This window comes from Lissotriton helveticus, chromosome 1_1 (assembly GCF_964261635.1).
Source record: "Lissotriton helveticus chromosome 1_1, aLisHel1.1, whole genome shotgun sequence".
NCBI lineage: Eukaryota > Metazoa > Chordata > Amphibia > Caudata > Salamandridae > Lissotriton > Lissotriton helveticus.
This window is the reverse complement of record NC_136057.1, coordinates 930820095-930835226: the sequence shown is the minus strand read 5'-3', so window position 1 is coordinate 930835226 and position 15132 is coordinate 930820095. Positions and strand designations below refer to the sequence as shown.

Here is a 15132-nt window from a genome sequence, read left to right as displayed (position 1 = left end):
ATTTTCCTTTGCGCTCAGCAAACGTGGGCTTTCGAGGCCACGCCCACCGATCCTCGAGGGAATTTAATGAACCTCATAGCACGTCCGTGCCGAAGGCACGCCAAAGGCAAGCCCGTCTGGCCTATTTCAACCCCCACGGTGATCTATTCTAGAAAGGTGCTTTTTGGACAGAATAACAAAGTAAGTCCCATGTAGCACATCAATAAGGAATGGTAGCACACCCCAACCTTTCTCCAATTCCAATTTAGTTAAATGTGCTGTGATAAACAGTCGATCCCTCATCAAACACCATTTTGAATTTAGGGAATTTATGGAAAATCATCAGCTCGATATAGCCTGGGTTACCGAAACATGAGCCGACCAGTTGCCGAGTGCTGGCCTAATAGCAGCCGCACGCAACTTTACACTTCATCATATAGACAACCTCTAAAGCTAGGAGGGTGTCTCACCCTACTACTCAGACAATATGCCTGCTATGGTTAAAAAGGTACCCACCTTAGAATGTGAGGCCTTTCAGTTCATGGTCCAACTTTCAAATAAGCAATCATTTTGAGGCATATTAATTTATCGCCACCGGCCCTAGGGTCACCTTTATTCAACACATTAGCGCCCTTCTAGAGGAAGGTTTGACCAATAATGACTTCACTATGTTGGGAGATTTTAACTTTCATCTTGAAAACCTCGAAGATAGTGACACGTGCACGTTAAATGAAACACTTGAAGATCTAGGATTGCCTCAATTATTGAAACATCCAACGCATATAGCTGATCCCACACTAGGAGTCTTCACAAAAAATTCTTCTGTGATTATGAAAAACCCTATCCCGTTAACCATCATGCAGTCTTATTTGGCATAAAAGTTAATAAAAAATGTAATCCTGGTCCATCTTGCCTTCAAAAAACCAATACATATATTTGGAATAAAAATGAAGGAGAACTTTTTTACAAAATCATGTTGAACACTATACCCTTCCCCTTCAGCAATTTAGAACACTCCTACTCCAATTATACTACATGGTTTAAATTAGCTGCAGAGGCTACCACATCACTGAAATCTAACAATGCTAGGATAATTTCTCCGTCTGCCCCTTGGTTTACGGACAACCATAGGCTCCAAAAACAAAAATGTAGAAAACAGGAGAGACTATGGAGGAAGAGATACAGACCAAAAGAAAAGGAGAAATATAACATTCTTCCCAAAATGAAAAAACACAACCTAAGTTACCCCTGACAAAAGATCTTCCTAAACTCTCAAATCTTTCTGCATTATCATTACCGCAGGTCATTTCTCTCGTCAAATCTGGGTCACCAAACGCCCCTTGTCCTCCATCAATTATAATTCAAGCTTCTGAAAAAGTAGCAATTTGTTTAACTGAAATGTTTAACTCCATGTTGGAAACAGAAACTTTTCCATCAATATGGAAAGAAGCCTCCATATTACCGCTGTAAAAAAGCCTAACTTAAATCCAGATGATCCTAATAACTATCAACCAATCTCCTGTTTGCCTTTTCCAGCCAAAATAATAGGAATTTGATAAGCTCCAGATTAATAGCTTTTTCTATCTGACCATCTGATGCTCTATACTAACCACTTTGGCTTTAGAAGCGGTCACAGTACCGAAACTGCCTTAATAAAATCAACTGAGGAGATCAGATCCATAGTTGATGGAGGTGGGAATGCTGCTCTAATACTCCTCAGGTATGCTGGTCAAGTGTCTCGGGCTGTCAGGATTAAGGGATCAGCACTTAAAGTGCTAAAATCCTTTTTTTCTGGTAGAACTCAAGTAGTAGCACTTGATCCATTTGCTTCAAAACCTTTTTCACTCATGTGTGGGGTACCTCAGGGGTCTGCACTCAGCCCCACGTTATTTAACATCTTCGTAAAACCTTTGGCCTCTCTTATCAGAGCATTTGGGCTGGAACTTGTGTCGTACGCAGACGATACACAAATCGTGGTAGCTTTATCTGCTTCAAATCATCAGACAGCCTCCACTTTCCAGGACTGCAGTTGGAGACTGGATGACTATGAATTGCCTGAAATTAAATGCCAAAAAAAACTGAGGTCATCCTGTTTGGAAACTCGCCCTCCCCATGGACATTAGCCTGTTGGCCAAAAGAACAATGTTCACGCCCTAAACCAGTATGCAAAGTTAAAAATCTTGAAGTAATAGTTGATAATAAGCTGATCTTCGGACCACAGGTAACAGCTGTTACGTTATCAACATTTTATTATCTAAGATTGTTCAAAAAGATTTTCCCTTTTATTCCTTATAAAGCTAAAAAATCTGTAACTATGGGTATACTTTTCAAAGTTGACTACTGAAATGAGTTCTATTTAAATATGCAGCAGCAGCAACACTTAAATAGGCTCCAGGTCCTGCAAAATGCAGCAGCAAGGCTACTTTTGGAAATCCCCCAACATCAGGCAGTCACACAGGCTATCAAACATCTTCACTGGTTGCCTGTTAAACATCGCATCAAATTTAAGGCTCCTTGCCTTGCCCATAAGGCCCTTCCCAGAGAAGGCCCTGAGTTTCTCTTTGAATGGTATATCCCTGGAAGGGACCTTAGATCTATAGGCACTCGCACAGTAGTTGTGAACAGAATCAAAGGATCTAATCGGGGAGTAAGAAGTTTTGTAAATTCCACAGCTAAAGAATGGAATGCCCTTCCTTCTTCGAACAGATCAACTTTGAATCTGTTCACATTCAGAAAAAGCCTGAAGACATGGCTTACAGTGCTCCTTCATTTTCCCTACTAACGTCAACTTGACCTACTATCACTAGACCCTTATCCCTAATCTGTCAGATATTTTTCTTAGCCTTAATTCCTGGTTTTGTTATATGCTCCCTATGCTGCAGCGCCTAGACACCTACAGGTATTTGTTTTGTGCTTTAAAAATCCATATAACATGATGTAGCAAATCTACAAAATCTGTACTACAGGTGAAAATTAGAAGTTTGAGGTTCTTTACGATCGCAAGTGGGTTCCTCGCGTCAGCATCAGTCACCATGTCGCCCTTTAATGCGAAGCTCCATCAACGAAGGTTCCTAGAGTGGACATCGACCTCTTTGGGTTCCCCCACCAATGTGAAGCTGCAGCTGAGGCTCCTTTTGCGCACTTGGACATGAGACCATAAACTCTTCACCAGGACAAACTTGGTCCCACTATTTGAACAGTGCCTTACTGTGGTCGGCTGAACTTGTGACTTTTACCCAGTCCATTGTGACCAGATAGTCACGAGTGGCGCTTTGTGCTTCTTGGTACTATTTTTTCTTTAAACATTAAAAAAATCCTAACTCTGGATCTACTGATTTTACAGTTTGTGTGTCATTTATTACATTTTGCTTCATGTTTTTCTAAATTAGTTTGCGATTTTTCTTGTGTTTTCAGTTTATTACTGTTTGATCCCTGCATACATACTTTATATAGCCTCTAAGTTAAGCTTGAAGGCTTTTATGCCAAGTTACCAGAGTGTAAAGCACCGGTCTATTTAGTGACTTTTACTTTTGAACCTGATCGGGATTGTGTTTATTATTTGAGTGGGGCTCTCACAAACTTTCAAATAAGTAATCAGGCACACAGAAGCTCAGGATTGATGAACATCTCACATTGACCTTTAAAGGGCAAGGGTACTCTAGGAGACGGACATAAAAAATCCAGAATGCCTTGGATCAATTACGATTAACCAGGGGGATCATATTACCTAAGCTCTCATCACCTTGCACAGACATTTGGTGATAAAACAAACCTACTTTAATTTAGTATTGAGTCCACTAACACTACATAGGCCTATCATTTATGGGTCAGAATGAAATACTATTTAGTTAAGGCTGTGACCACAGTCAACCCATTTAAATGTGCTAATCTCTAATGACAATTCAGGTAAGACCAGACAGCAAGGTATTTACAGAATAAAAGGCACTCGGCCCACATTTTTCAATCTGTATGCCCCTCTTTGTGCAAATCCCTTGAAAAACAGAATGCACCATATCATGGTAAGTAAATTTGAATAAACACGTTTATACATAAACATGAACTTTATACAACACTCATGCAGTTTTGCTTGATGAAGAAGATGCTCTCGTCAGGAGAGCGTCATAAGGGTTAAGTATGCAAAAGTAGCTATAATGAGGACAACAGATATGGCTAAATTGTGTTCAACAGGACAAGGGATTTAGAATTGTGACAATTCAGAGGCAGATTTTGGTTGCTTTCTTGGGTTCTAAGACAACAGGCTGGTTTCTCATCAAGTCTCTGACCCAATTCCATTGCTTGTCTTCAAACAAACAGGACAGAGGTTTTTGCCTTCAATAAAACAGTCTTTGGAATTCAATGTCTTGCTACAGGTTTAACAATGTAAAAAGAACAATTGACGGACAGAATGCTGAACAATGTCAAACAGTCACCCCAATACAGAGATCTGTGCCTAAATCCATAATGTTTTGCTCCCCATGCCCATTTCAGTTTAAACCCAGCCATATGCGAATCATTCTTGACCGTGCTCCCCATGGGAACAGTCTAGCCTGAAACTGCCAGGCCAGGGCCTTCCTGGACTGGAAACAAGCATTCTGGGACCGGTATCAGGGCTTCACCCCTCATCAGCCAGCCAGGCTAGCTTGACTCCGGTGGCACGGAGAGCAAGGGATCCATATCTGGGAATACCTGTCCCACTCAGATGACAAATACAAAAAGAACAATTGATGGACAAAAAAAAAGAATAAAGTTAAACATTCACCCCAGTACAGAGATCTGGACCTACATCCATAATTTTTTTTCAGCTCACGCCATTCCAGTTTAAACCCAGACATATGCAAATCAGTCTTGACCCTGCTCCCCATGGGAACAGTTCAGCCTGAACTACCAGTCCCAGCCAGGGAGGACATGGCCTGGCAGTTCGGGCTGGACTGTTCCCATGAGGAGCAGGGTCCGACTGATTTGCATATGGCTGGGTCCAAACTGGGGTGCCATAATGAGCAAAAGAACAATGGGTTGAACCCAGATCTCTTGACTGAGGATGAGTGGCGGAAAGTTGTCAGCACTCAATCATCTTTTTGTGTTTGCTGCTGATTTAACATGCCTAGCGAGATATATCGAGATAAACCCACTATGCAATCGTACTTTCTGCCTACTGCACGATTTTGTCAATGAAATGAATGATCCTAGTCATCTTGATTCCACCCCAAACAGGTTGTCAGGAACACAATTAGCATGAATGTCCACGCCCTGAGTTGGGACAGCGAGCTCATCTGTAGGTGAAGGCCTTAGAGTTCAGGTACATGACCAAAGCCCTGAATTAGCAACTATGATACCTCCACAAACATGAAAAAAATTTAACAATTCATGTCCTGAGGGGTTGGGGGTGGGGTACTTTTTTATAAAATATCTACTTGTCCAAGGGACGAAATAGTTTGGAAATCTACTTGTCCACTATAAAAAACACAAAAAGTGAGCGCCATGCAATGAGGTCAAAGATTTTGGCAATAATCATTAAATCACAGCTGTGATAACGCTTCTTTGATTATGCCAAGGAACTCACATTTTTTAAGGGTTTAGATTCTGTCAAGGTTCGGACTGTGCCACTTTTCTAATTATATTGGCTCAGAATAGCAGTGCTCGGTTTGTATCAAATTTGGAATATTCACTCGCTGTGCGTATGCAGAAGCTGGTTATGTGAATGGGATACATTTAGGCTATGTGAGGCCTCTAAATATGCCAGCACTTTCATTCAGCCAGAATTCTGATTACACAGAGTTCAGTATAGATCTATTTTCCAAATATAGCATTCATGCTTTCCTTTTTTTTTTTAAACAAATGTTATTGAGTTTATAACACCCAGTGGGCGAACCCCAGTAAGCGGCATACAAACAAACTACAAAATGTAAATACAAAAGATACCGGAGAGGACCGCACCAGAAGATCTGCAAAACATTTGATCCAACATCCCACCCCTCCCCCCAACCCTGCACCACACTTCCCACACGGAACAATAAATACATACACGATCACAAAAATAGGTCCACAGCCAATAAGCACATTAGATTGGGGAGTCATTGATGATTAGTCTTTCAATAGGGTCTCGATTCGCTGGCTGTGAAAGGATGGATAGGTCAATACCCCGGTATTTAGCCCAGTTGGTCCAAATCTTCCCATATTTCTGCGGGCAACCCCATGCCTGAAACACAGCTACTTCAGCCGACATACATTTATCTAGGGCTGTTTTCCAAGCCGCCATCCCGGGGGAAGAGGAAGACTTCCAATGCTGTGCACTGTCGCGCTTGGCTAAGGTGAGGCCTAGGAATAGAAGGTGCCTCTTATATCTGTTTCCCCCGATGTCTTCCGGGCAATGAAGAAGTATTAGTTGAGGCTCCGCCGGGAGGTCCCAGCAGAACACCCGCCCCAGACAGGACAACACACCTGACCAAAAGTGCTGTAGTGCAGTGCAGCTCCAGACCGTGTGGAGGAAGGACCCATCGTCAGAATTACAACAGAGGCAACTAGGGGACTGAATAGCCCCCATCTTCCAAAGGTGAAGGCTGGTGTAATATACTCTGTGACAATACTTGAACTGAATCAACCTGTACCTAGAGGAGACAGCAGCATACCTGGGGCTGGCAAGGGCCTCAGTCCAGTCATCGTCAGTGAGGACAGGTAAATCCGCCTCCCACGCAGCCCTAGTCTGGTGTACGTTTATCTTGGAGTGCGTTGTCAGAGTTTGATATAGTTGGCAGATTTTGTGTCCTCACAGATCCTCCATTACCAGTCTGCCCTCTAGTGGGTGGAATTTGGGGAAGGACTTAAGGTGCTTTATCAGGGGGGACAGGGCATGGCGGAGCTGAAGATACTAATGGAACTGGGACTTGTGTAGGTCAAACTCCTCCTGCAGCCTCTGAAAGGATTTAAGCGTGGGCCCACGCATCACATATCCTAATGTAGATATTCCTATCAAGATCGACAATGTGCTTTCCACACCTGTGCCTGCAGATCTAGGTGTTCCACAAGGATCCTCCCTCTCCCCCACACTGTTCAACCTCGTCATGGAACCGCTCGCCACCTTGCTCCAAGCTTCCAATGTCCAATTCCACATGTACGCCGACGACACACAACTCTACCTAAAGCTACAATATCAAACATCTGAACTCCACGCTTAATAACACTCAATCTTGGCTGGCAGATAATCACCTCAAACTAAATGCTCTGAAAACCGAGTTCCTACTCATCTCACCCCCGGCGAAAATTTCCATCACCCAAACATGGCTCAATAAATTAACAGCACTCAATGTCCAACCTACCATCGTGGACTCGGCGAAATCCCTAGGCATCACACTCGACGCCAAGCTCAACATGCAGCAGCACGTTAGCAAAGCCACAAAAGCAGCTAATTTCCAAATCAACACATTGAGGAAAATTAAACCTTTCCTCCCTGCCGAAGACTTCCAAACTGCTGTACAATCTCTAGTCATCCCTCGAATAGACTACGGAATTGTGGCCCTCAGCGGACTCCCGCTATCCACAACTGCACCCTTAAGAGCCTCCCTGAACGCTGCAGCAAGACTCATTACTGGCTCATGAAAACATTCGCATATATCCCCAGACTTAAAGTCTCTAAAATGGCTGCCTTTTGAAGCCAGAATACAGCTAAAAATTGCAGTTATGACACACGCGGCCGTGCACCACAATGCACCCAACTACCTTGCTCAAAAGTTGTCTATCTCAGGAGGCTCGAGGTCCAATAGAAGTACAAAAAACCTACTCCTGAAACCGCGTAGATTACGGAAAGAGAAAACATACAAGCGCTCCTTCTCTGGAATGGCACCCAGGATCTGGAACGCGCTCCCGCCTGAAACTAGGCTGATCTCCTCCACTGCACTCTTCAAGAAAGAGGTGAAAACCATCCTTCTGGCCAAGATCTCCTGAACATGAGTGGTACTGTATCAGAGACTCTGCATTGCTTTGTATCACTGTTCACCTTGTCCTCTGGCACCTTACCTCTAACTTGATGTTGTCACTACCAATATATGACACACGTTGATTCACTCTCCAGATGCCCCCACTCAGTGCTCTCGCTTCACTAAGACTGTGGTATAAGCCATCCACACACCCAAGGTGCACCTCTATAGTGGGATCAATGACTTGTACCGTCTTATATTACTTGTTTACCTGATTGTATATTGATATGTTTTATGTATGCTACTATTATCCCACCATGTTATTGACTACCATACTACTCCCATTATCTCTGTTCACTCCTACTGCCCTTACCCTGTCTTTGTGAAGCGCTCTGATATCTGTAAGGATCTTGTTCGCGCTATATAAAACTTTGAATAAATAAATAAATAAATCCCATCTATGGAATACGCTTAGAGTGGAGACGGCGGGAGGTGCGTGCCCCGCCAAAGGGGAGCCATGCCTGTCAGCATACCCCACCAGCCCATGGACCGGGACACACGTCTCCAGACCTGAATTACTGTACGGCAGGCCGGGGGAAAAGTCTCCAAGGACGAGTTACTGTATAAGAGATCTAATAGTGGGTATTCCGCCAGGAAGAGCCGCTCCACCGCATAGGCCGGATCAGCCTGAGGGTTGTAGCACCATTTATTGATGACTAACAGCTGAGACCCCCAATAATACGCCCAATGCCACCACAATAGGTGGATTAGATACAGGTCAGCATTCATTCTTTCTTACTTTAGTTTCTGTGGAAGTGTCTTGTGAAATGCTAAGACATTTTACTTTTAGGCACTCACTTGATTCCACAACATTCTGCTGTAATTAACTTAAAGTATACTCGTGATATGGTGCCTTCGATGCAAAATGAGGATCAACAAGACCACTCACCGTCTTACACTGCTTGACCACCACTGTGCAATTTTTGAGCAAATCACTTCTCACTGGGACTCTTGGCACTATATTATTCACTAAACATTTACATTTTACAATTTCATGAACTTTGCAATGGTCAAAATAGTATGGATCTCATTCTCAAAGTCCTTTTGGTTTATAAACTTGGCATAAGGTGCAAGAGTTGGTTTTGCAAAGAAGGAAGATTTTTGTGTAAACAAACTTACTCACAGTGACCAGAAGCAGTCGGTAGTATCAAAGCTGGTGATGCTTGCGAGTCCATAATCCTAAATTTACATGTTTATGGGTATTCATCAACTGCTCTCCAACTCCTTCTTGGCCTGAAAAAGGTCATTAGTTTATCCCGACAAGGACAAGAGTAAAACGCTTTCTGGGGTGGGTAGGAACCTGAACCACCCTAATAAGGGGAGGTGTAGGGAAATTAGTTTCTAATTCTCCCACTGGAGACAAAAAGAAAAAAAGTTTAAACAAGGGAATTTACCTTTTTTTCTGCAAATTTTTGCAAGAACAAATATACATTTGTATATCTGCTCCTGCGAAAAGGGAATGCAGAAATGTTTAATAGGAGAACGCCTGGAAACCTACAACTGCTGCAGGTTTCTAGGCCTACTGGTACTGATTAAATGTTTTTTTTAACTGGCAGGCATTAAACATGTTTTACTAAATGATGTCTTAAAGAAATGACATGTAAAGTTGTCCTTAAAAATTGCATCATAGGTAGTAAAATTGTCTGTAACCTTCAACTGCTTTTTCAAGTATTTTGTGTGGGAAATTTTGATTTGAATGCAATCACTAATCATGCTTCCATTCTTCTGTTTGTATTTGAATACTGTCAGTAAGCACTCAGGGTTCATTATAAATAGCTACATTTATATTTTACAAACGTGTAACTTTTTTTAAATATTAGAACAATTAATCAATAAAACAAGCAGTACCTACGACTCATTGAAGCTCTTAAGAGAGTTAGCCTTAATAGTAAAGGTTTTAGGTTACTAAATCATACATGTACGTTTGAACATCTTAAACAATGGGAACATATTTGCCTTAGCAGCAGCAAACAATCCTCTTTACCACCAATACTGAGGCCCTCTAAACTGGTAGCTGCAGGGAATTGGGTCTACTTGTTCACAGGACAAAATAAGCACAAAGACGTGTTGTCCTTGACCCCAACCCATATGTCCTCGGCATTGGGTGATAAAAATTCCCCACTCGTCTCTTTTCTAAAAACAAGGAAGAAACAAATTAGCAGCATACCCTCAATGCCACAAGCAGAAGACATTGGATGCTAATCAGGTATTTGGATTATTGGTGTGAGTCTAGCTGCCACTTAAAGGAGGGAGCGTCTGGATGAGAACAGAGTTTCTGAAGAGGATTTTAAAGAAGACGAACAGGACTAGTTATGGGTATTCCTTATTAAATCACAATTACTTAAAAGCGGAAACATTCACCTGCCATTTACCAATAATATAAATTGCTGACTCAGCAGCTCAATCTTCATTATGCACGAATATAACAATTTAGGTCTAGTAACAAGTAGATGTTTCCAAAATGTGTATTTTTTGTATTGTTCTCAAGGAGTAACAAAGCAAAAACTGCTTATAGGCCCTCTTCTCCTTCATGACATTTGTTAGCAATAGGAGGAGCCTCATGTCCCAGAACTTTGAAGACATCGCAGTACCCAAATAAAAGTCATAGGATGTCAAGCTTTTTTTTTTTTACTGAAAAGAGAAATGGACTTCCTTGTTTTAATCAGAGCCGTAAGCCTCACAACTACACCTCCAGACAAAACCTACATTCCAATCTCTTTTTCTTATGTTAGTACTTGATTGTGGTTAGTGCAGTTCTTTCCTCGCAAGAAGATGTCACAGGATACTACAGTCTGTGGAATTCTCTGTGCTGATTTGGGTTATTCAGAACCCCACTTACATTCCACTTCCACATACCATGATAAAAATACAAGCTGAAAAGATAGAATATCTCTCAAAGGAAACAAATGCATTTAAGTAAATGCAACGTTTAAATGTATTTTGCAAAGTATTTCACACTATGAAATCTACACAGAACAGTAGATCTAACAATACAGGAAAACAGGTATCCATCATTAGCAGTCAATTCCATCTCACCTCCTTCAGTCCACCGAAAGGTCCCAGAGAGGACACAGTGTTCCCCTGAACCATGATGTAGCAGTTAGTTAGCAGTTCGAGAGCCTGCAAAAAAGACACATTTACTACCATTATAAAAACATGGTATTCATAAATTAAAATATATAAAACAAATTGTAAGCTGTACCTTCAGAGTGGAACCTTTTGGACCAAGTAGCCTCTGTCTCCTTTTGATAAATCGTTCCCGGTTTCTCACCAAGCTGCCTATTTTAATAATGTCGCATGCCAAGTCATCTTGAAGGATCCGCACAGCCTGAAGCCAAAGAGAGATCAAGGTAAGTTAAGTTCACATTCTGAAAGTAATAGAAGATCTGCATCAAAAGAGTTTTACAACATAGCAAACTACAAATCTCTTAAAATGCTCAGGTACTCAAACAGACGTGTGGGAGAGTTACAATTTCATCCCACACTATACACTTAATGAAAAAGGATCAGAAGTAGGTTTATGGCTTTGTAAATAATGTGTGATTCCACCTATGGCATTTCAGTAGGACTTCAATGCTGTTCAATACTTTGTCTTGATTCTTTAAAGAAATTTTTTTCATTAAATAGTTTTTTTTAAACTTCTAAGCTTTATTTCTGTGCAATCGTTTAACTAAAATATTCCAGGAATGGAAACAATACCATTTTTCTGTGTTGTATTATTTTTACATTTAACATGAGAGGCTTTTAAACAAAAGGTAGTGCAGCAAGAGGCCTGCTACATTCACTTATTGGAGAGTTGTATCTTTGATTTCACAGTTGCAAGTATGCAACCTTGAAATGGATAGCTCTATTGGCCAAAATGAGCATTTGGTATTCTGTTTTAAGTAAATGATCCATAACTTGTGGAAACTTCAGACCACATTTAGCTGTCTGAGGGGCATCTAACCGTTATCTTGTAGTACTTGTATGAAAGCATTTTCACATTGCTACAATGTAAAGTATATGTCAAACAAAACAGCATACAGCATTTAACAACCAGGTATAAATTACCTGCCTCAGATGCCAACTATATAAACTTTTACGCAATCATTCAAATCAAAGAAGTTACAGAATTGAGTAACTGCATCGTTATCTTTCAGGCTGTGTCTTCTTTTCAGTAGATGAAACATTGGAAATTTCTAATACCAAAATGTCAGATCACAAACGAGAAGAGCATTTGCATGTTATCTGGATAAATTCCTTGCAGACAAGAATTTACTGGTGCAATATCTTAATACCTTCTGATGTTTGAAATCAAGGGCATATTGTTTCTGAACATAAATTCTATTACTTTAATAAACAGATCTGTGAGTAAGAGGATTGATTCTTAAATGTTATTTGACCACTCTCTTACTTCCACACATTTGTTTACCGACATATTAAGTAATTGAATGTTAGGATTTTGAAAGATGCAATGGTTCATGAATAACAGTATAAAATTCATTAGAAAAAATTCTTAGGTGCATGTACAACGTCTGTAGATCTACATTAACATTGCTCACATTCGCTATTTGTTTCACTGTTGAAATGACCATTTCCTGCTCCATTTCAAATTCTAATCAGTTTTTTCTTGCTTACATTTTGGACATTGCCATCTTTACTTGCAAATGATTAAACGGTAAGAGATCAAATGAATGTCCTTAAGTTTCTACACTTTTTCAAAACATCTCTTAGTAAAGATGCTGTATGAATCTATACTGTATACCCTCCTTAGGTAATGGGTAGTTATCTATTACCAAAGATGCCCCATTCAATACAGATGGCAAGTTTTGCCAATTTAGTTGTTTTCATTGTCACACTTAGGAAATCAAAGAGGTGTTCAAAATCGCAACAGTTAAGTGGCATAAAGGGGAAGCACAACTTTAATGAAGGAGACATTTATCTGTTGCAAGTTTACACGTAGATTCTGGACATAATACACAGGTAAATAAGTTGCTTTTGTTCCCACTTAAAGAGTCCAGCCATGCTGTCCTTTTCTTGGCTTTATTTTAGAGCCCAGATATGGTGTGAGAATTAGAAATGTTTAGCATCAACACATTAACCTACTGATAAATCACGCCTGCCATCTTCCTTTGATTCGATCTAGGGAAGAGAGCCAGCTCTAGATAATCCTGATCCACAAATGGAACTTCTGATCATTGAAGATAGTTTCACTTTGCATTCCATAGTAATTCCAAAATTACAGCCACGATAACTTTCAACACCATACCCCATTAAGTCAGTATATTAGGTAGTAAGAAGAGATTAATAATTTGGTTTGGTATGAACACTAGAAATATTGGAAATATAAATGTATGTCACTAGCGGACACTCTCAACCAGAGATTAAGAAAGGAGATGTATGCCAGTTAATGCACCTTATTTGGTCCTGTTTTATGAATTTGGAAATGCTCAATGCCCATACATCACAACCTAGACCAAGCAGAAACTGTTCTAGAGCCACTGCAAGTAGCAGGTACTACATTGATGCTGTAGCTGGGATAGGCTTATGTTCATTTTAAAGTGAATAGACAATTTTATACATATGCGGCCGAAAGAAATAACAGATATTTGGTTAAAAACAAGTTCACAGTAACCTGTTCTTAATGGCAATTTGTTCTAAATAATATATGTTGCCAACCCACCATGCGCACACATAATTAGAACAATACTATTTCAAGCATAATATTTAGCTAGTGTTCAAGGTCAGCTGGAAGGTATCAAAACTAAAAACGTTTGAACAAAAGTGTGAAATGAAACCCAAAACCAAGAGAACCCAGTGTTCTGCTAATCGCCCTCCTGAACCTGTTCTTTTTCACCCCACTTTCGTGGCAACACACTAGCTCCCTCCTAAAGCCCTAGAAACATATTCCCATACCATGCATTCTCCAAGTACACAAACTCCACTGTATACGTCATAATATCACCAATTTAGATATCACAGCCGATTTCACCCACTGTGTGAAGAATGTGGGATCATGCAGTGTATATTTGACATCAGCACTGGATACTAGTGGAAATGGTGAGACAAAGCTCAAGAGGTGAAAAACGTGCCTCCTTACAGCAATTTTCAAGGTGCTAACTGATGAGCCAAAACATGGGAAAACATCTACCAATTTGAGGTAGCAAGTAAGAGGAAAAACAAAAGATTTCAGGGTGGGGGAAGGGCTGAGCAAGTGCTACGTTTGTGACAATAAATGTCACAGGTGTGTAGAGAAAAGTGCCCCATTCAACAGATCTCATTTCTCACAGTGAAAGGAAACAGGGGTACAAAGTGAACTAATGCAAACACACACGTACACACAGACAAATCATACAAGCACATGTGTAAGCACAAGTGCATACTCAAACACTGTAGGCATACAGGCACCATTAGCAGAAGTACATACCCAGAACAGACAAGTATAAAGGCACCACGGGAGCCATCAACTGGTACTGTCTTCATACTTTTAAATTTTGAAAGTAATAGTAAAGAAACTGAAAACTTAAACAATTTGACTAATGGCTAGTCAGGAAAAACTAGACCGGCTTCTGAAATATGCACTGCAAAACAGAGACACTTTGCAAACTATCCCACAGTTGGAGAACTTGATTAGAGCTAGCTAAAAGGGCAAGGTCAAACAAATTGGTGTTTCTACTGGTAGTGATCAACACTTTGGCATATTGTGTGGCCAACAAAAAATTTAACAAATGAATACCAACAAAACTGCATTACAAACTGGATAAATGAAACAGCATCATTTTTTTCCAGTCGTTTAATTTCCACATCACGAATTTAATGTTCTGTCACACCCTTACACATTTTGCACTAGAATGCATGCTGCAGGACACAGAACAAACTTTCTGACAGTATGATAGGTGGCAACTTTAACATAAACTCAGTTCTCACTGTTAGTATCACAAAACAAAAAGACCCTCAGCAACTTTCTAAATTTCATGTGGTCATGGCCTGGGAGCAGCGGAATCGGATACATCAAACCTTGAAGGCAGCAATTTCATGATGATATAATTCCATGAGCAGAAAGGTCAACAAAATGGGATTAGATTTTTTTTCCACATATCATACTTGGTTTACCTTTCTCTAAGGATTCTGACCAATGCTACAATTCCCTCAATGGAGATATTGCTCCATTGACATTATACAATTCTCAGATTAAACTATGACA

General features: G+C 40.5%; 1 protein-coding gene across 1 annotated transcript in view; it reads right to left on the bottom strand.

The window, feature by feature from the left end:
- Positions 1 to 15132, bottom strand: part of LOC144771499 (KRR1 small subunit processome component homolog) — a 156093-nt gene that overhangs the window by 105879 nt on the left and 35082 nt on the right. The window contains exons 4-5 of the mRNA XM_078655918.1: positions 11152 to 11277; positions 10986 to 11069 (exon numbers count right to left, since the gene is read on the bottom strand). Of these exons, the coding sequence (XP_078512044.1) occupies positions 10986 to 11069; positions 11152 to 11277 (210 nt within the window). The remainder of the gene's footprint in view (positions 1 to 10985; positions 11070 to 11151; positions 11278 to 15132) is intronic.